At 34.4% G+C, this 20,766-nt stretch overlaps 1 protein-coding gene across 2 annotated transcripts in view; it reads right to left on the bottom strand.

Moving 5' to 3' along the window:
* The window catches only part of UACA (uveal autoantigen with coiled-coil domains and ankyrin repeats), a 138,505-nt gene that overhangs the window by 80,053 nt on the left and 37,686 nt on the right, over positions 1-20,766 (bottom strand). Inside the window, exons 1-2 of one of the 2 annotated variants that reach the window (XM_058294427.2) lie at positions 4,963-5,418; positions 2,441-2,574 (exon numbers count right to left, since the gene is read on the bottom strand). In XM_058294427.2, the coding sequence (XP_058150410.1) occupies positions 2,441-2,574; positions 4,963-5,001 (173 nt within the window). In that variant the 5' untranslated portion in view covers positions 5,002-5,418. Of the gene's footprint in view, positions 1-2,440; positions 2,575-4,962; positions 5,419-20,766 lie in introns of those variants that run through there. The other variant, XM_058294426.2, reaches the window with a different exon arrangement.

A 20,766-nucleotide genomic window follows, 5' to 3' on the forward strand; every position in this document is an offset into this window, starting at 1 on the left:
CTCAGGAAAGAGTGAATAGGAAGAAGGAAGCAGGCCCTTGCAGTGACTACAGAGAGGTTTCAACTTACAATTCTTGAAAATAGATTGAGGTCAAGAATCACTGCTATTTTTGTTTAAAATTTAAACATTAAAAACAAAAGCAAACTCATTCATAAAAAATTGATTTTGTAGTTAAAGATAATACAGGTAATACAAATATAAAATGACCTACACTTGACCTAAATACAAAAGGTTTTAATTAAGGAAGAATATAGTTTTTATGTATGGAAGGAAAATATTTTATTCTATGAATCCCAGGAAAGAATTTCACTTCCAAAGTGAAAACCTCAAAAGCTAACACTTCTCAAATATTTTCACAAACTCAAAACAGAAGATTATATCTTAAAAATCCAAGTAAAAACGCAAGCAACCATTTATTCAAAACAGTCAAACTATGGATTGGCAGAAACAAAGAAACAAGGTTCCACTAAAGAGTTTCATCCCAAAAAAAGATTCCTTTCAATGGTGTTTATGTGTGATGAATCTGGACTCAGATGGGATCTCCCTTCATAAGACTTTCATGCTAATGTGCTGGAGGTGCAGTTAATGTTGGGGTTTAAGATATATTTAGGGGATTTGAATCTCTGGACTGACAATGTGATAGCCAGATCCTGAGCCTCAACAGACTCCAGCACCTACAATCTGATTTATTGGACTTACCACACTCAGCTAAGATGGAGGTGAAGAAGGACAACCACCACACCATGGAGCCTAGAGTGATTACAACTGAAAATGGGAGGATTGCATCCAGCATCCATGTGGAATCTGAGCCTCCTCTTGACATAAAGGTGCAATGGACACAACCAATCCAGTGTCCACATAGAAGAGGTGGCATTGGATTGGGAAAAGTGGACATAATGGACAAAGGGTATGGGGAAAGGCAGGAAGAGATGAGAGGTGGAGGCGTCTTCGGGACATGGAGCTGCCCTGGATGGTGCTTCAGAGGTAATCACCGGACATTGTAAATCCTCACAGGGCCTACATGATGGAATAGAGGAGAGTATGGGCCATGATGTGAACCAATGTATATGAGGTGCAGAGGTGCCCAAAGATGTACTTACCAAATCCAATGGATGTGTCATGATGATGGGAACGAGTGTTGTTGGGGGGGGGGAGAGGGGGGGTGGGGGGGTGGGGTTGAATGGGACCTCACATATATATTTTTAATGTAATATTATTACAAAGTCAATAAAAAATAAAAAAAAAATAAATAAAAAATAAAAAAAAAAAAAGATTCCTTTCATCTTTTCACATCTTAGGGTTTGGGAAAAAAGAAACTTGAAAAAAAAAAAGTCACTCATAGATACTACATTTTTGCCATTTATACTATGAGTCCTACAAATAGCTTAAAAGTTAGCAGAAATAGGGGATAGGACTCAAAATAACCAATGTTTTCATAGCTTTCAAATTGCCTACTTGATACAATGGAACCTTATGAACTTGAAACATTTCAAACTTTATTACTCTTAAAAATGATTTAATTTAGTCATGCTTAGCTATCTTTTCTATACTTAAGTATCTAAGCATCCCAAGGTAGTGACCCACATCAAACATTAACTATTCACTTCCTGAAATTCACTTCTATATTTAGGATCTAGTTTCCAGTTATAATATTCTAAATAAACTCATGCAAGTATAAAACTAAGAGGGATTTTAGGAAATGAGACTTTTCACGTCTAACTTGGGAAGGCTTCTCAGATGTTTTAGCTGGTAAAGCTGTAGAGGGTCTTAACAGAGCCGCACTCTTCCCTTTAGCCCAGCTGCTCCCGACCCTCAACAGGAAAGGAAGGGAGGAAGATCTGGGAGAGGTGGGTGAGAAAACAATGGTTCACAAGCAGATGAATAAGCCTGAAGCCCTCCTCAAAAACACAAAAACAAAAGGGCAGAATCCCTCTGTGTCTCCCCAAACCACTAGTTACTCCAGTCCCTCTTCTGCTCTAAATATTCTCATTTAAACTCAATTTGATCCAAGCATGAAATGGGGTAGGGACAAAAACTGTATAATGTACAGAATTCTCCAAAGACAGAAAGCTTGGGTTCACATCCCAGCTCCATGACTTTGAATTTAGACCAAGTTATTTAATCTCTCTAAATTTTTTCCTACTTCCTTTAGAAGGCTGTTAAAAGATCAAATATGATAAGGAATTTGGAAACGCACCAAATAAGTAAAATAGGGGTCTAAACAATTAGACTACTGGGTAGTATTCTAATATTAAAAATCTTTCAACTGAGAACAACGATTAGTCCACAGGGCTTAACAGATTTTTGAAAGACTTTAAAATGGTTTTAGCAAAGACTTTTTAAATTAAAAAGTTAATAACCACAATTCACAAATTTAATTTGTACACAAAGGTCTTCTCGAATTCCCTTCAGACATGTTTCTATCATGAGTAATACTTACGCAGATCTGCCTTCCACATCTAATTTGCCAGGATTGACCCCTTTTTTAGCAAGGATTGAGGACACTTTTTCTACATCTCCCCTTTCTGCTGCTTTCATCAATCGGTCATCATATTTATTCCAATCTGCTGCAAGCTACAAAAAGGAAAGAAAAAAGTAAACATACGGAAAAAAAAGACAAAGGGAAGCAGTACTATACTTTTATTATTTATTAATCACTTATTTCCCAGTTGCACCCCAATTTTCCTTCTTGCTGCTGTGCCAATTTCACTAGAAGGGTAGAATTGTAAGACCTTTCCAAAACCTATGACATATAAAAAATAGTTTTAACTAAACTTTCGAGAAAAAAGGACTTTTCTCACATTCTCTGACCACATATTGAAATCTACATTTAATTCATTTGCACACATATCTGAAGGACATCAGAAAACTTTGGGAGGGAGTAGATGTGGTTCAATGAGTTGGGCACCTGCCTACCACATGCAAAGTACTGGGTTTCGGGTACCAGTGCCTCCTAAAGAAGATGTGCAGAAGCCTAAATAAGTAGATGCCACAAGTGAGCAGACGCTGCAGTTAGCGGGGCGTAGATATGGCTCAGGTCACTAGGCACTTGCTTCCCACATGGGAGGCCTTGGGTTTGGTTCCCAGTGCCTCCTGGAAAAGACAAGCAAACAATGAGAAGACAGATGAAAGAACCATCTGCAGGGTGAGGGATAAATTTTTTAAAAAGTAAAATTTTAAAAAAACTTTTAAAAAAATGAAAAAGACATTGGGACAAAGAAAGGAAATCAATAATTGCTGAATACCTAATCCTGTGCCAAGTATGAATAATTCAAACAAGCCTAGAAAACTAAAATGATCATCCCCATTAAACAGAAGGGAAAGATCAAGACTCCAGGACATTAAAAGATCGAAGTGCAGAACACAACCATGGCTTCTCTACTTCTAAAATCAGTATGCTTTTTACATTCACTGATTCTTTCAGATTTGACTCTGGTTACATATCCCCAGAGATTCATATGCAGTGGAACTCTATATACATTTTAAGAACTCCCCTGTTTTCATTTCATTGATAAAATATTTATGAAGTAAAATTAATTTTGTCTATATGTATATAAGGTCAACAGAAAAAGTAGCCCATTATGTTTATATATTAGGATAAAAAGAAACTTCTACAGAGAAAAAATTTAAAAGACTCGAAAAGTACTAAGATAGCAGGATTACAGGTGGCTTTCATTTTTTTACATTCAACATTATTATTTTTGTAAAAAAGGTTTTTAATTTTAACAAAAACTCAGTATACAGCTATTTAAAAGGAAGATAAAAGGTAGTCATTTTTTAAATAGGAAAATGTATCACATAATACACATTCAATTATGTCAAAGTTCTTAGTTTTGTGGCTTGAGAAAATATATTCAAAACATCATTCTAAAGCTAACATCTGTGATCTCTTCACAGAACTAAATACATGTTATATAAACAGGTAAGATTTTAGCTTTTTAAAATAGCATACCAACTTACTGCTAAATCCAGTATTATTTCTAGAACAAAAAAAATTGTTCATATTTTTCACTTAACTTGCAAAGCAAATCCTATGTTTACAAATAACATCTCTGAAAAAAATAATGAATCATTTATAGGAAGTATATCTTCTTAGCTGATAGATCTACTATGCCCTCTAAACAAAAATACCACCACAAATAATTTTCTAGCTAAGTAAACAATGTACTCATTAAATACTTGAAGTAAAAATTGAATATGAAAATGACAATACATTAAAAAAATTAACTCACTTTTGATATTTGATATTAACTGAATCTCTTTCAAGTACCTAAGCAGACTTCAGCATCATCTCTAAATCTAGGGACACGCCCACGTCTTCCTCACTTCAAAAATTCAAACTGCAAACTCTAAGTAGAATATAGCCCAAATTATTGGCTCAAAGTCCAAACTACAATTTAGGCATTATCTTTCTTTAGCTTTAAAACAAAAAGTTTAGGGACTCTAAATTGGGGAGTGGTAATGGATGTAGGTTTCAAATGCCTAAGGGATCAAATCATGTTTAGCACAGAAATATTTGCTCCAAGTTAATTAGTTTATCCTTGCAATGAAAACAACCTCAACTTTATTACCAGGTAAACTTGCAGGTAGGGAAAGTAGCAAATGGAAACAACATAGTTTTAAAATCCAAAATTAAGGCTTTTTAAAAGATAGACAGTGTGACTAAAGTCCATATTATCTTAGGACTTTCAGTTCTAATCCACCAAGCAGTTTTCAGTTTTCAGTTCTAGTCCACCATCAGTTAACAGTAATACTGTTCAACTATTAAGATTCTATTATGTGCTCTTCAAATCCAGAAAAAGAAACAAGAACTTTTGTTTTCTATCACTAACCACAGTCTGCTGATCAACTAAACCAGAAAGAAAAAACAGAAACCAAAATTTATAAAACAGTAGTACATTTTAAAAGAACACAATTTTTAACTGAGAAGCTTTTATTACACTGGACTACTGGGATACCTACTCTGTTTTTAGGAGCGCAAGAAAACCAGCAATTCATCATAGGCAGGATTTAGTTTCTTGTTGCTAACAGCAGACTACTTTGCATTAAATTACAAATCTCTGCGGCTCACAAAGCAAGCCCTCAGACAACTCCTAACAAGTGATTCAGTCCCTCCCTTTACAACTTCTCCTGTTCTACAATTCTCAAGCTGTGCTACACTTAGCTTGGATGTCTAACGATATTTTCTTCGTCCTCGGGATCCTGCTCCGCCTTCATAACGCTTGAAAATTATCTTCCTTGCTGCGCAGCACTTGATTAAGAGCAGCCCCAAGTCAGGTATTGTAACTCCTCCTATTTCTTATTCCATAAAAGCTTTCAGTGCTGTCCCTTTCAGGGACTCATCTGGAAAACTTGAACAGGACTCAACTGGAAAACCTAAGCGGCACTCTGCATCCTGCTGCCTCAACACAGCAATGCAGTTGTAGTGCATAATAAAACTGTCCACATCCAAAGCATCCTGTAAGCAGTGTATGGACTGTGTCCCAGTGGTGGAGTTCTATTTTAGATTCCATAGGCCTTGACAGCTGAGTGACAGAAAGCAGCAGCTAAGAATATATTGTAAATGCATGCTTTTCCTCTGAGTAATACATTGCAAGTCTACTGGGGACAAATGACTCAAGCATATTGTAAAACATGCTTATTATATCAAAACAACTTGCCTGACATAATGACAATATTGTTAAGAGACAAATTTGGTTATTCCGCATAACAATATTTAAAACCTGTTTCAGTCTTAGATCATCCTATCATGAAGTTATAATAGCCTTGACAAACAAAACATAAAATTCTATTTTAAGCTAATGTGTCACACTTTGATTTAAGGAAACACACATACACAGTTACACTTTCAAATTTTCTCTATTTTCTCTCCCACTCCTATCAGTCTCATTCTGTATACAACCAGGTTTCAGTTTACAACTGCTGCCAGTCTGTCTCCTAACATGTTAAATGAGACGAGCCAGAGGCACTGCCAAGACATTAAATAGACTGTACCATGATGACTACTTTCAACAAATTTTAAATTTAACTTAGTACTCTTAATTTCCAAGTTTAGCAGCCTGCCTGATATGACAAGTAAATATTTTATCAGTGGAAAGTCAAATTATATGGATTCAGTGGATAAAAATAAATAAATCAACTGATTAAATACTAAAGGAGGCAAATACGCACTAAACACTGAGCTACACTGCAAATAATCCTTCATTTGGGGACAAAACAGACGTCTCCACAGTCTCCATATTTAATGCACTTCTACGAGCATTCCTTATATTATCAAAGATGGAAGCAAACATCTGCAAGCTCTAGGGTGTTTTTGTTACTACAATAGCATGGGAATAATATACACTTCCTCCAAAAAGACGGGTTTGGGAAAACCGTTCTATGGGAAAACACCTAACACAAGTGTTTATAGAAAGGAGGTAACTGCTATACTATAGATCATGTTGCCAATTAGAAATTCTATTACAAACGTCAACAAGAAATCCGTTTCCTACTATTTAAATTTAAAATGTTAGGCCCTTATTCTAATTATAAATTATATAAAGTCACAAGCATAATGTATTATTTTGAAACAATGATTTTTTTTTCTTTCCCAAACCACATTAGATATCAGGATGGTTTCATTTGACTGAACCCAGAGACTCCACCCAGTCTATTTTACCATTCTTCAGAGGAAATGTGGGAGAGATCACAGGCTCTGTCCTTTGGTTAACAAAGCAAGCACATTCTTTCTAGAAATAGGACAGCAAAGGAAATAAAAAAGAAGGGGGAAACCCGTTATAAATAATAAAAGCCATATAAGGAGCTGTCTATGCTAAGTCTGGGGGAGATGGGATTTGCATGTGCTAGGATACTGTGGATCAAGGGCAGCCTGCTGCCTCCCCCACCTCTGTGACTTGATCTCCTGCTCCTATCAAGCCCCTCTCCCAGTTATTTCTCAAAAGCCTCAAGCAAATTCCACCCTTTGCTGTTCCCGACTCCGTCTCTCACTTTCTCGGAGAGGGCTTCCCAGAAGGCCGTATTGTAAACAGCACCCTGCCCTACTCCCAGGCACTCCATGCATAACCTGTTTTCTTTTTCTCCAAGGGTTTATCAGTACCTGCCCTGCAGACTGCTTCCCTGTTTATTATTAGCTCACGGTCTGTCTCCCCAGTGCCACACTTGTTTGACTAGATATCTAAGGGCACTTCTATATCTGTTTTGATACTGTAAAACTGATTTTTAAATAAGTAATTTGGTAATGACTTGATTCTTACCCATATTAAGGGCCATAATCCAAATCTCTTTATTGAATGCTCTTTTCTCTTAGCCTAGTTTGTTGACTACGCCAGATCTGGAACACACTTTTACTAGCATTTACTAACACTGTTTCCCAGTGAACTACCCATGTTTAGGCAACAAATACCAAGTTTGGGAGGCTTTGACTGCCACTGAGCAAATACATACCTGGTAGTCAATAAAAAAGCCTCACTGCCACTTACTTCCTATACATCAACACCTCAAATCTTTCCTCAGTGTTCTATAAATTTCACTAGCTCTCTCCAAAAACACTGTAAATAGTGGTCAAAGAATAATTGTTTTGGAGTTCGGTAAACCTGGGTTCAAACTCCAGCTCTGCCACCTACCTACAGTATACAAGTGGGAGAATTTACTTATACCTTCTAAGCCTCAGTTCCCTCCAGGATAAATCAAGATTAACAATGGAGAACCTATCTTATAAAATCAAACAGCTAATGCATGTGAAAGGTCTCAGTAGATATAAAGAGCTAAAAATAGTAGGCATCAGTGGTATCCACAAATGTTCCTGGTTAGAGATATATACTAATCAGAAGAAAATTCTTTAAAAAATGAACAAAGAAGTGAAAAAAAGCCAGGCATTTATCCTGCCTTTCCTATATGAACTGTACCTAGAGTAGCCAAATAAGTGATGAGGTAAGTTTCTCTTTATAAAAGTATCCCGGCTAATGAAGAATGACAATTAGAATTTTACCAATTTGCACCCCTTGCTCAATAAATGGATCTAAACAATGATCATCAGTGGCGACTAACAACACAAAAGACAACCATATACTATGCACCTTCTGATGGTCCTATATACCACCATCTATGAAGCAGTGGAAGAAACATTTAAAAATAACAATCTAATCAAACCTCTAGAACTAACTATACAAGAAACACGGGACAGACATAGATAATAAGTTATATCATAAGGATGTAATCAGCAAAATCCAAAGTAGAGGAAACTATGGTTTCTTCAACAAAATCTGGCAAGAAAAAAAAATGGACAGTGAAGCTATAGATTAAAAATGACTTCAGAAAAATATCAATCACAGCATATGGAACTTCATTAAGTATCCTGGTTAAACAAATCATATTTTTTTTAATAAAACAATTAGGGATGTATAACTACTGACTGGCTAACCGATGACATTAAGGAGTAAGTTAAGGCTTTTGGCGTAATTATGGTTTTATTATTATTTAAAGAATCTCCTTTTAAAAATACATATGGAAATATTTTTAGACTAAATGGAAATATTTTTAGACTAAATGATACAATGTCTGGTATTTGCTTCAAATATAATCAAAGCAATCAGAGAAGGGGGGGTATAGATGAAATAAAGATTGGCCAGAGGTTGATAATTGTTAAAGCTGAGTTACAGGTTCATTAAGGTTCATTATATAAATACTATACTATTCTCCCAGCTTTCTGTATATTTCATGCACTGGTGATACTTGGTCCAGTAAATCTGGCCAATGTATTAATTTTTAAAATGTATTACATGCTTATCACTAAGGCCCTTCACTGAATCATTAATGTGGCAGGAAATATAGTGTATCCTTTCCACTCAATCCTTTAATAAAAACCACCTTTCTGCTTTAAAAAGAAGCTACTAAACTTTCAACAAATCTTGGTGAGTTCACTGTCAAATGCTTACAAGATAAGATCTGTAATACCAAATAAAAAATTCTAAAAATAAGCTGTTAGCTTGAAGAAGCATTAATGTCCACCTTATAACAAATAACTTTATATACTCAGCTACTATATTGCTTTGAAAAGGAGACTTTCATCTAACTCCATGCAGCAAGCCAAAGTAACTATGGTAAAGACCAAAATTTATCTTTTTCTAGAGAATAAATATAACATTCTAACACAAATCAGTTATCTCACTAAATAGCACTAACTGCGTGATAATTTTAACATCTAAATCAATATAGAGGAAATCATTTAAATGTTTGTCACCAATTACTCCCTCATATTAATACTGATTATAAATCCATAACTTTTTCAGAAATTATGATATGAAAAATATAATTTAATTTTAAAATATATGCTTTCTGTAGATAACCTGGAACATATTTATGTTTACATGAAAATAGAGATTACAATACTCATTGTTCTACCTTGCAGAAATGACCTCTATTAAACAATTTGTAAATGAACTTCTAGTCTCTTTTCTGTTAAAAGGTGTAATCAAGGATTTTTAAAAACCTGTATAAGTTTAACAGTTGTTTCATTTAATAAATATTTACAATTTAAAAGTTTCTGAGAAAAAATTTACAGATGCAAATAAACAAGCAAAACAAGTACACTTTAAAATAGATATGAATCCATATGAAATACCCTGTCCTCAACAGATTACAGCTAAAATGATTTGGTGACCAGTTTTAGCCTAAAGACAAGTTTGATACATTATCCAAAAGAGCAATATGGAGGGTGACAGCAGAATAGCTTAAAATCAAGAAGGGTCATGCTGAACGAAAATATGTAATTGACCTATCTTAATAATTTTGGTATAATGGACCCCTTTAAGGATATGATCAAAGTAGTGGACCCCCTTTAAAAGTTGCATATAAGCACATAGAAAATTTTACACTTATTTTCCAGGGATTCATTAACCACCTCTGTACAAATATGAAGTCCATTAATACCAAGATTTAAAAGAAAAAAAAAAGCTCTAACATACATGCAAGAAAGCAGCAAGAGGGGAGCAGATGTAGCTTAGTGGTTGAGCATCTGCTTCCCATGTACAAGGTCCTGCATTCAATCTCCAGTAACTTTAAAAAAAAAAAAAAAAGAAAGCAACAAGACAGTTTTGTCTTTTACCTACTGTTTATAGAACAAGTCCCGAAGACCTGCCAGAAAGGGAAGTTGGATAATAACTTAATTGTTCATTAAAAATTTACAGAGCATCTATGTGTAAAATAATTCATCCAACATTCAAATCTGTATATGCCAGGCTCCATGTCGGGTGCTGGATATAACACAGGCAACAAAACAGACATGATTCCTGGCCTCAGGCAGCTCACAGAAATAAAACCCTGTCACTTTCTACAACTAATCTCACAGTATAGTAAGGAAAACATATATATGTAAACATGTACACAATCACATTACGCTGCGATACTGCCATAATAGTTATGTGTAAGCAATAGTTCAAAAGAAGGAAAACTCAGGGAAAGTTTTATAGAGAAGATGACAAAGAGATGAGTAGAAAATCACCAGTTTTGAAATAACACCACAAATTAGGAAACTACAAACACAGCAACTTGTAGCCCTTTCTGGTTTACAAAGCACTTCATATTCATGATATGTCAATTAAAATCTATACATGAATGACTCACAAACACATCCATAACTGCAACCCAGGCTTCTCTAAGCTAGCTCCATGCCCATATACCCAAATACCTTCTTGACAATTCTCGTGTCTTAAAAGTGCCTCAATGTCCAAAACCAAAAGCATGCTCTTCCTCCTGAAACCTGATCCTACTCCAAGTTCTACTAACAAAATAAATGATATCACAGTCCATCTGGTTGTTCAAGACAGAAACCTAGAAGTCAATCTTCATACCTTCTCCTTGGTCCAACACCAAATCCTGTTGATTTCACTTCTTGGCATTACTCAAATCCACCCACTAGTTACCAAGTCCATCACCATTACCCTACTCCAAGTTATCACCAAACCTCACCAGGATGACTGCATTAATCTCGTAAATGGTCTGTCCATGTTCATTCCAGGTCCTTCCCTTGGTTTCTCCACAGTAGCCATAGTGATTATTTTCCAAACTGCAAACCTAATCATACCACCACCACTCTTCCACATGCTCTGTCTCATTTCACTTAAAATCCTTCACTGGCTTTTTATTGCCTTTAAGGATAAAGACAAAATTCCATAACAGAGCCTACAAAACCCTGCATGGTATTACCCCTACTTGCCTCTCCAGCATCATCACATGAAACGTTGACCCAGCTTCTCATTTATATAGGCAAAAAGTGATCTCTAAAAGATTAAGGGATTTTATCCACAGTAAAGCAATTACAGTCAGTTGCAAAATGATTGTTTCCACTTCTTGCCCAGTTTTCTTTTTACTAATTAAGCTATTTTTATTTCTCTAAACATTTTTTTAAAATCCTACATGTAAAAATATGAGTATCTTTTAAAAAATTATTAACATCTTAAACTTAGATGTTGTCCTTCATAGCAAAAAAGATGAAAACTTCCAAATTGGCCTATGCAAACTTTTAGGAAGCACCTACTAAGTGTCAGCCATGGCACTGCAGACACAGCAGGAATAAGACAGCCAAAGCCTCTCTTCTTTTTTTTCTTAGGAGGTACCAGGATTGAACTCAGGACCTTGCACATGGGAAACAGGCACTCAACTACTGAGTTACATCCGCTCCCCAATGAAGTTGGCTTTTTTGGGTTTTTTGTTTGTTTTGTTTTGTTTTTAGGAGGTACCAGGGATCAAACCCAAGGTCTCTCTTCTAAAGGAACTTGATGTTCTAATGGGGAAAGATAGAGAATAAACAACTAAGGAAAGTGACAAAATATTAGGTGAAAACAAGGAGGGAGATGTGAAAGACATGCTTTGGGTAGACTCTTAGGTTGAATAATTGGAAAAGGTCATTCTGTCAAGGTAAAAACGTGATATTGGTGATGAGATCTGAAAGGCAAGGACAGCCAGCCATGTGATGATTTACATTCCAAGAACAGGGAATGACTAGTGAAAGGGGCTTAGCAGCTTTGAAAGAAGGCAGTGTATGTAATGTATACTGAGTAAGATGGAATGTAGATTGAGATAAGGGCAGAGGAAAAGACAGGCACCACCAAATCTAAAATGTGGGATTCCCCAACTTTATCATAAACATTCATCAAAAGGGCCTTCCTCATGGATGAATGAAGGCTATCTTCTTTTTGTTGGATTCTTTGGCCACTTTAGAATCAAGTCTAAAAATTAATTTATCCTGACACACTATTTTTTTTTACTTCCAAGAATTATATTGAGCAATAACCAACTGAATCTTACCATGCCTTGAAATATTTTTAAGATTAATCACATATCTTACTCTAACAGATATCATAATACATCTCATCTACCTCAGACGTAGAAATCTAAACAAACTTTGCAGTAAACTATACTAAAAATCCACCATAAAAGAAAACTACCACCCCTAAAATTAAATTTTACAATCATATTCTCAATATAAAGGCTCTTTAAGAAAAAATATCATAGAGGCAACTAAAAACTAAACAAAATATAGATTCAGGCAAATTCCCCAAAATACGTAAATGGAACAAAGCACAACAGGCTTTTATGTACACTACAATTAGCAATATTCCCCATCACTAAACCCAAGACAAATTCTACCACAATATAAAACTTAGCAAAAGGCAGAATGCAAAGCTCACAAAGCTTAAACATTCCTTGAAGATTAGTCTGCACAATTAAGAATTGTCCTACAGTTCATTGGACTGATGAGAGAAACACTTCCCCCATTTCTGTTGGTCTAAAGGTTATTTTTCATCTTTCTTATATAAGAATTAAAGATTATGTAACAGAAAAGGAGAACGTTAAACCAGGAAAACAAAAACTATACATTCAGCTCCTCTTTCCCTCAGCCTTCCCTTCCCTTTAATTATGCCCTCACCACCACCATCTCTCATCCTCTCAAGCTTCCTACTGTATAGTCTGAAAATATGTAACTAAGATTCAATGAGGGGAGCACATGTGGCTCAAGCAATTGAGCACCTCCTTCCCAGGTTCAGTTCTCGTGCCTCCTAGATACAAGAACAAAACAACAAGCAAAGCAAACAAAGAAATCAACTCAGGAGAGCCTATGTGGCTCAGAGGTTGAGCACCAGCTTCCTACATGTGACGTTCCAGGTTCAATCCCTGATCCTAGTATCTAAAAAATTTAAAAAAAGACTCAATGGGATTATATCTCAGCAATTTTCCTGACCAAGTGCTTAATTCTACTTTACTGATAAAAACGTTAAGGATAAAAAGATGATGGCAGTAATAGTAGTGATAAAGATAATAATAATGATATTAAAACAAATCTAACTGCTTTAGGACCTGAGGTAGGACTAGGAAATCTGGAAGAAAAAAAAAATCTTTAACTGCAGTTTTAAAAAGACTCAGAAAGCGCTACTTTGCCAATATTTCCTAGCTACCCACTCTGATTTTAGAACAGTTCTAAAAAAGAAACAAATATCTGTATTAGGGAAGGGTAGATGGTCTGGTATTTATACAACACACTAGAATAACCCAAAAGCATTTATTGAAAATACAGACAGGAAATTGCCTCTCCAATTTTAATAAGTATGGTTTGTTTTGTTATATTACTCATTTCAAACTCCCTCAAAAAAGACACATTAAATTCCAATGTGAATAAATGAACAGATCTTAAACACAATAAATAATAATGCATATCATAAAAAAATAGAGCTCTCAGGGTAGATAAGGTTCTGTTTAATATTTATTTCAAAATGATAAGCAGTCAGTTATTTGGGAAAACAAATATAAACTTGTGTTCTTTGAAATGTCATTTAAAAGATGCATTCAAACAGAGTTCTTAAAATGCCAAAATGTCATGTGTCAAACTTTTAAAACATAAAGGTAGGTCTATTAACCCTGTTTTTCTCTCCTTCCTTCTCAGCCTTCCTATATACTTACCAGTGAAGAGAAAAATACCTTTGGTGATTTTAGCAAATATTTTTGTCAATGTCGGATATATTTCTCAGAACAGGACAATTTTAGGAAGCACTCTCTGTTTATTCTCTGATGAAGCAAAAAGCAAAGCAGTACATGCTTACAAAAAAGTCTGTAACAGGGCTTGACTACAGCGAAAAATAACGAAAGATATTTTTATTCCTCTATTTTTTCTTGGCTTTGCAAAGAAACATTAATTAAACAAACATGATCACCAGAACTCAGAAGACTGTTGAAGAAATGAAAGTGATCACAAATCTTATACTACTAGTCAATTTTCTTAAAATTTTAAGTGGGAAATATAAAGAGATGCCTATAAAAACAGAGGGCAATAGGAAAGTGTATCCTTTGTAAACACATTAGAAGTTAACTACTTTTTTATTTATTAAATGAATAACACTCTGTACAAATGCATAACTCTCCCCACAAAGGATTCCCTTTCAATCTTAATATGTATCTGCCATACTAAAAATACATGGTCATGGGGAGCAGATGCAGTTCCATGGTTGAATGTCTGTTTTGCATATATGAGGTTCCCAGGTTCAATCCCCAGTATCTCCTAAAATAAATTTTAAAAATGTGTGTGTGTGTGTATGGTCAAACTTAATGAGAAAGAAGGCTTACTCTCATATTTAGGTCTATAATAAAGACACAGCATTTAAAATGAGGATTTGATTTCAAAATTGTTTGAGAAATACTAGTGCTAACCAACTCACTGGTGGTAGAATATGCAGCAACTATAATTCCTTTCACTCCTGTAAGCCATCCCTTTGCAATGTGACTTTGCCACTCCTCCCATCAAGAGATGGAGTTTATTTTCTCATCCCTTGAATCTAGGCTGAACTTGTGACTTGTTTTGACAACTTAATGCAGCAGACCACTCAGGCCTCATCAAGCTGTCAGATGACTGCAGCCACATAAGTGACCCTAGGCAAGACCAGCAGAACAACCACATAGCAGAGCCGGGCCCAAATTGCTGACCCCCCCCCGAATCATGAGTAAATAAAATGGTGGTTATTTCAAGTCACTAAATTTTAAACTAGGGCTGTCTGAATCCATAGCCTAGATACTCTCCACTAACTAAAGTTGCAATTTATTTGTTGGTTTGGAAACAAACAAATATATCTTGTATTCTAATTCAACTTTAAATACTACATAAGGAGCAACCAAGTAAAGAGAAATAATAGTTTATATTTTTTCTTTATCCATTATCATAAAAAAAGGGGATGAGTTGAGCACAGAAATATATCTTTTTATACTTTTAAGGGAAGGAAAATAGATACATACATTGAAATGTATAACTGTAATAATATAAAATTTTATAGAAAAAAACTTTCTCTTCTTTCCCAAAGATACCGAAATAGTACTTTTTCCTCTTTCCCAGGGATACTCAAGTAGTCATTAAAACCTAACAACATTCTTATGTATTTTACCCACAATAACTGAACTGAGCATGTGATCTCAAAAATGCAAATGGCTGTGCAGTAAAAATATTAAGAAATTATCAAAGTAATCATTTTATAATTTAACAAAATTTATGACATCTAAAAATTTACTAATTCTATCCTTGGAAAGATCCCTGTCCCACTAATTTATAACTTTCTATGCCTCCTGTGGGAAGAATATTTGTTCCTGTGCCTCACTGACTTTGGGCATTGCCATATGACATGCTTTAGCCAATGGCATGTGAGCAGACATGAAGCATTCCACACCTAAGCAGAAGCTTTAAGAGACAGCCAGCCCTCTGAGCTCTGCTTGCTACCCTGAAACTGACAGGTACAGACAGAGGCTGCTCTTTCAGTCCGGGTTTTAGAATTAAAACATGTGGAGCAAAGCCATTCTGCACAGGCAACCTAAATGTAATGTAATATTGTCATAAGCCACTTAAATAGGGAGATTATTTGTTTCTGCAGCAAAGCTAATATAGAAATCAAATGAAACAAAAGGTAGGAAGGGGAAAAATTATGTGATGAACAGGTAATATTCTGGAGACTGAATGTAGGGTGAGATACTGTTGGTCATAAGGTGAGGACATTTAGCAAAGGATCTATGTGTCTACAGTGGATATGGGTACGATCAAGTATATATTCTATAAAAGATACATCAGTTCAATTCAGTTATTGGAAATAAAGTTGTAGCAAAAACAAAACTAAGGTTACAAATCTGGTAAATTTACAGTTACTGAGCATTTTGGCTAGGCAATTAAATATATTCCTTCACATAGTCCTCATCTATAATCAGGAAAGACATTTATTATCAGTTTCATTTCATGTGTAGCAAGCAACTTACAGAAGTTTTTAACTTGCCAACATTACACAGCTACCAAATGGACGAATTAAATTCAAATTCGAAACCACCTAATTTTAAAGTTTAAATTTTTTCCATATCATGCTGTCAAAAAAACACAAAAATAAGATATAGGTTATTTAGTCATAATTCCATAAAAGTGGTCACTTGATTTTATACCATTTACCAATTCTATAGGATAGGTGCAAGAGAAAGCTGGTGTCATGAACTCAGTTCTAAGTCTGAATCCTAATAAACATATTATTTATAATGATTTTTTCTTTTATATTCTAAAATATTCTTATTAATCTGACAACCAAGAATCTCAAACAATAAATCTTTTATTTCTTCTCAATACATTTTCTTAAATTTAGACTATGACAATACAGAGTTCTAAAGATTCAGGTAAGCAATGACCTGTATTTTACTTTTCTACATGAAAAAGACTTCCCAGGCAAATTAATAATGCATTAAAAGTTATTTTTAGATTAAAAGGAAAAAATCTCTAAAATACTTTATAAACCATTTAATAGCCTTCACACTCATAAAAATTACAAACAAATGTTATTTTTTATTACATATTACATATTCATGGCAGAAAAACTAGAAAATACTGAAGTGCATTCAAAAAAAAGGGGGGGAAGGAAAGACAATGTAGCAAAACCATCATTAAGAGAGAACAGTAACTTTATATTTTGTTATATGTCTTTCCAAACTTCTTTCCAATACCTAGATACACATTTAACTCTTAAATCAAAATTAGAGCATGCTATACCTATATTTCACTTAAGGGATTATTCTTAAAAGAGTCCATTAGGGTTTATAAATGAGTGTCCTTGACTGCAACCGTTTCCAAAGTTTATTAAATCAATCTTTCTGGCTCCCTCTGGTGGCAACTGAGAAAAGCATTTATTTTTTCAATTCGGTTTGAAAAATCAAGGTGACCCAACTCATAGAAAGCACTAGTTTATCATTATTAAAACATCTTTAAAGACCTCTCTGAATGTACAATTGGGCTAGAAAGGGCACAATGTATAATTTTTTAGTGAATTACTATTAGCCAGCATGGTACAACACAAAGAACATAGAATTTGGCATCAGAAAAACCTGGACTAAGTTCCAACGTTGGCCACTTATTTGCTAGATGACCTTGATGAAATGACTTAATCCCTTTTGAACTCAGTTTCCTTATTTACAAAATGAAGCTAATACCACCTACCTCATTAGTTATGAGAATTAGAATTAACATATTTATACTTCGGGAATACTCCAAAGTATTAACACAGAACAAATACTAAATAAATGGCAGTTGCCACTTGTCTGCATATAATAGGCATTTAAATATCTGTTGAGTGACTGAATAAATTGAAATTAATAAATATTGAAATTAAAGATTTCTTTCTAAACCTAACTGCTTATATAAATGCAAAATAACACTCCAAATACTTTGCATTGTATTCCTTCTCAGGCTAGCTGGTGTTTATAAGGGCTAGATAGAAAATAATACTCCCATAGACATATATTTAACCCATAATTGACACATAAAGTTGTGCCCTTCAAAGAGAAGAAAGCTTAGAAACCTACATCTATAATGGTGGCCCTTTAACACCTCGGACTTAAATTTTCAAAAAATTTAACTGTGTAGTTTACTTTTTAAAACAAATATTCAACTGAAAATTTGTCTGAAAACTGACCATTCTATAACTATACTAGAGGGTTGTATTTTTCAAGGAGACCTATGATAAATGAATTGGTTTGAGGGGGGGAAGTAAGTATAATGTTCAATTTTAAAGCAAGGCATACCTACAATTGCCTTAAAGAGTATGCGCTCTTTTTACAGATTAAACTTAGAGTAAGTATTCCCAAGTATTTAATAAATTTTGTTTCCAAATGGCTTTTACCTCTATTCATTTACACCAAGCCAGGATAAAAAGAAGACTCAGAAAGGCCCAAACAACAAATGCTACAAGGTTAGCAATACATTCCTTAGATTAAAATCTTTATTTAATAGAATACATTCTTAGCAAATCCTATGACTCCAAAGTAGCAATCATAATTTTTCCCCACAAACAGCATGATGATGTATAGAAAATATAAAACTTAATGTCTTCCTTTATGTTAAAGGAAATCAAATTTTAAAAGTATATCTAAAATTTATAATATAATCAATCACTTGGGGATCACCGAGCCAAGAAAGGCAAAGATTTGGCATTACATGTGGCCATTCCCATGACAAGTACAGATAGATCTGTCTTGGAATTCTAACCAAGAATGTTGACAGACTTCCCTGGTCCCTGAGAACAAGGCAATAATAAGAACAAAAAGCACAGTCCTTTTAATTGCCACAGGGAACATTTTCTGCTAATGGTTGTGAAGGGAGGAAGCAAACAACTTCAGGTAAACCTCCGTACTCCGTTAGAAAAGAAAATCTTAGGATTTTCATAATTGTCTTTCCAACCTTAAAGAGGATCTCTTGTGATAGATCTCTTAATTCTCCTGTCAGAGACTGGACAATGAGCTGGATAGACTTTCAATAATGTATTTTCTATGTTACCATTTAACCAAGAAACAGGAACCAAGAGTAGGAGAAAAACTGAAGTACCTAGGAATCTGTGAATGTACCTGAATAAGAGCAGAGATACACTAAAAAGGAAAGTTTTCAGAAATAGAGTGCAGAAGCAAAATCTGGCAAACCATGCATAAACAGTGCAAAGAACACAATAGTCACTGAAATAGGATGGCTTTAAACATTTCAGTCTTAATCATTCCTTTACATTTTTCTGATTCTACCGTCACCAAGCAAGCTTCTGATAAACTTACTTCCTTACAGGGAAAGACTGGATGGAAATATCTAGCCACAATGGTCAGATATTTTGTTCTCATTATACATTAATAAGACAACATTTAACACATAAGTGAACTTTCAGTGTAACTCTGCATCCCCAAATTCAGTCCAGAGTGAGTTTCTGCTTCTACAAACCTAAAAGGAATTTACCGAGGTGGAGAAGGCCCTTCCCTAGCAACAGGATAGAATCTCCCCTAACAAAACTTTTAACTCAACTTTTACAAGACACATGGTATCTGACCAGCACAGAGAAGACTATAAAAATTATAAATGATACTGATTTTTCTCATTAGCTTAAAAGCATAGACTTTGCTGTTCTTTTCATCATGAAACTCAATGAATCCAAAACTGAGGTTTTAAAAATATGTTCACTAAATAGTTTCTCCAATTACTTTCATTTCACTTGACTTTAATTTTCTTCTGAACTAGAAATAACATCACAGAGCTCAGTATATTTGAAAGGCACACAAATAACAGTTAATCAAGCTTGTAAGATCACAGTTTTAAGAGTTAAACAGAAAAATGATGGAAGGAAATAATCAAAAAGTTAACAATGGTTACCTATGGAAGAAGAGAAGACTTGTTTTCTTTCTATTTTCGGTATTTTCTGAATGTTTTACAATGAATATTGCTCTGTTCATGCTTTTTTATTTGAAGGAACAATACCCATTCAAATTACTGTAAGAAAAGCAGGATTTATGATAAAAATATACAAAGAGCCATATGGAAAATTTCAGGAAAAAATAATGGGAACAACAAATGAGCTGAGTCTTACAAAGTCTAGAGCTAGAGGGTGGTCCTAGAGTCAACTCTATTCTAGGAACCTCAAAAGGAAAGTATGCCAAGCTGCCAGCCAGTGCTCTGCCCTGCACAGTGCTCAACTCATCTCCATGTGTTTTCCTAGTCTTCCAATCAGTTTTGAACATTCCTTCTTTGCTTCCATTTTAAACTCCATAATTCTTCCATTTTAAGTATAAGGATGTGGTTGATGTACAAGAAGTTTTGGAAAATTTGTAGTTTTTTCTGAAGGATTAAATGAAAATTTTTAGATGATAAATGGAATACAAACACATGATTTAATGAAAGGTCGAACAATGGAGAGACGGGAATATAATGAAAAGGAAAACCTTTTTCCTTCCCTTCTATGGTATTTTTTGAGTGTAGGGGAGAAGGAGTAATCTATGAGAGAAAAATTTACATTTATTTCATGTTTCTAAAATCATAAAAATAATCTTTAACAAAATATAATGTCCTATGAAGTTTATAGTTTCTCATTTTCACTACATAAACTAGAAAATGCAGATAATCAAAAAGAAAAAATAGGTTACTTTAAAATTACTTGATATCCTATAATGAAGAATATGAAACACTTTTTTTAAACAAATCAATTTTATTGATACATATTAATAAAGCATACAATTTACCCAACGTGTACAATCAATGGTATTTGGTATAATCACATAGTTGTGTGTTCATCACTCCAATCATTAAGTAAGGCATTTTCATTATTTCAATAATAATAATAATAAACAGTCAACAAACAAGAAAATTCCTCACCTCTCAATCTCTGTTTCCCCTGCTGTACATAGCTGCTATTTCTGGCAGTAAAATTGGTTCACCTTTAAATAAATATGTTCTGATCT

This window comes from Dasypus novemcinctus, chromosome 3 (genome assembly GCF_030445035.2).
Source record: "Dasypus novemcinctus isolate mDasNov1 chromosome 3, mDasNov1.1.hap2, whole genome shotgun sequence".
Classification (NCBI taxonomy): domain Eukaryota; kingdom Metazoa; phylum Chordata; class Mammalia; order Cingulata; family Dasypodidae; genus Dasypus; species Dasypus novemcinctus.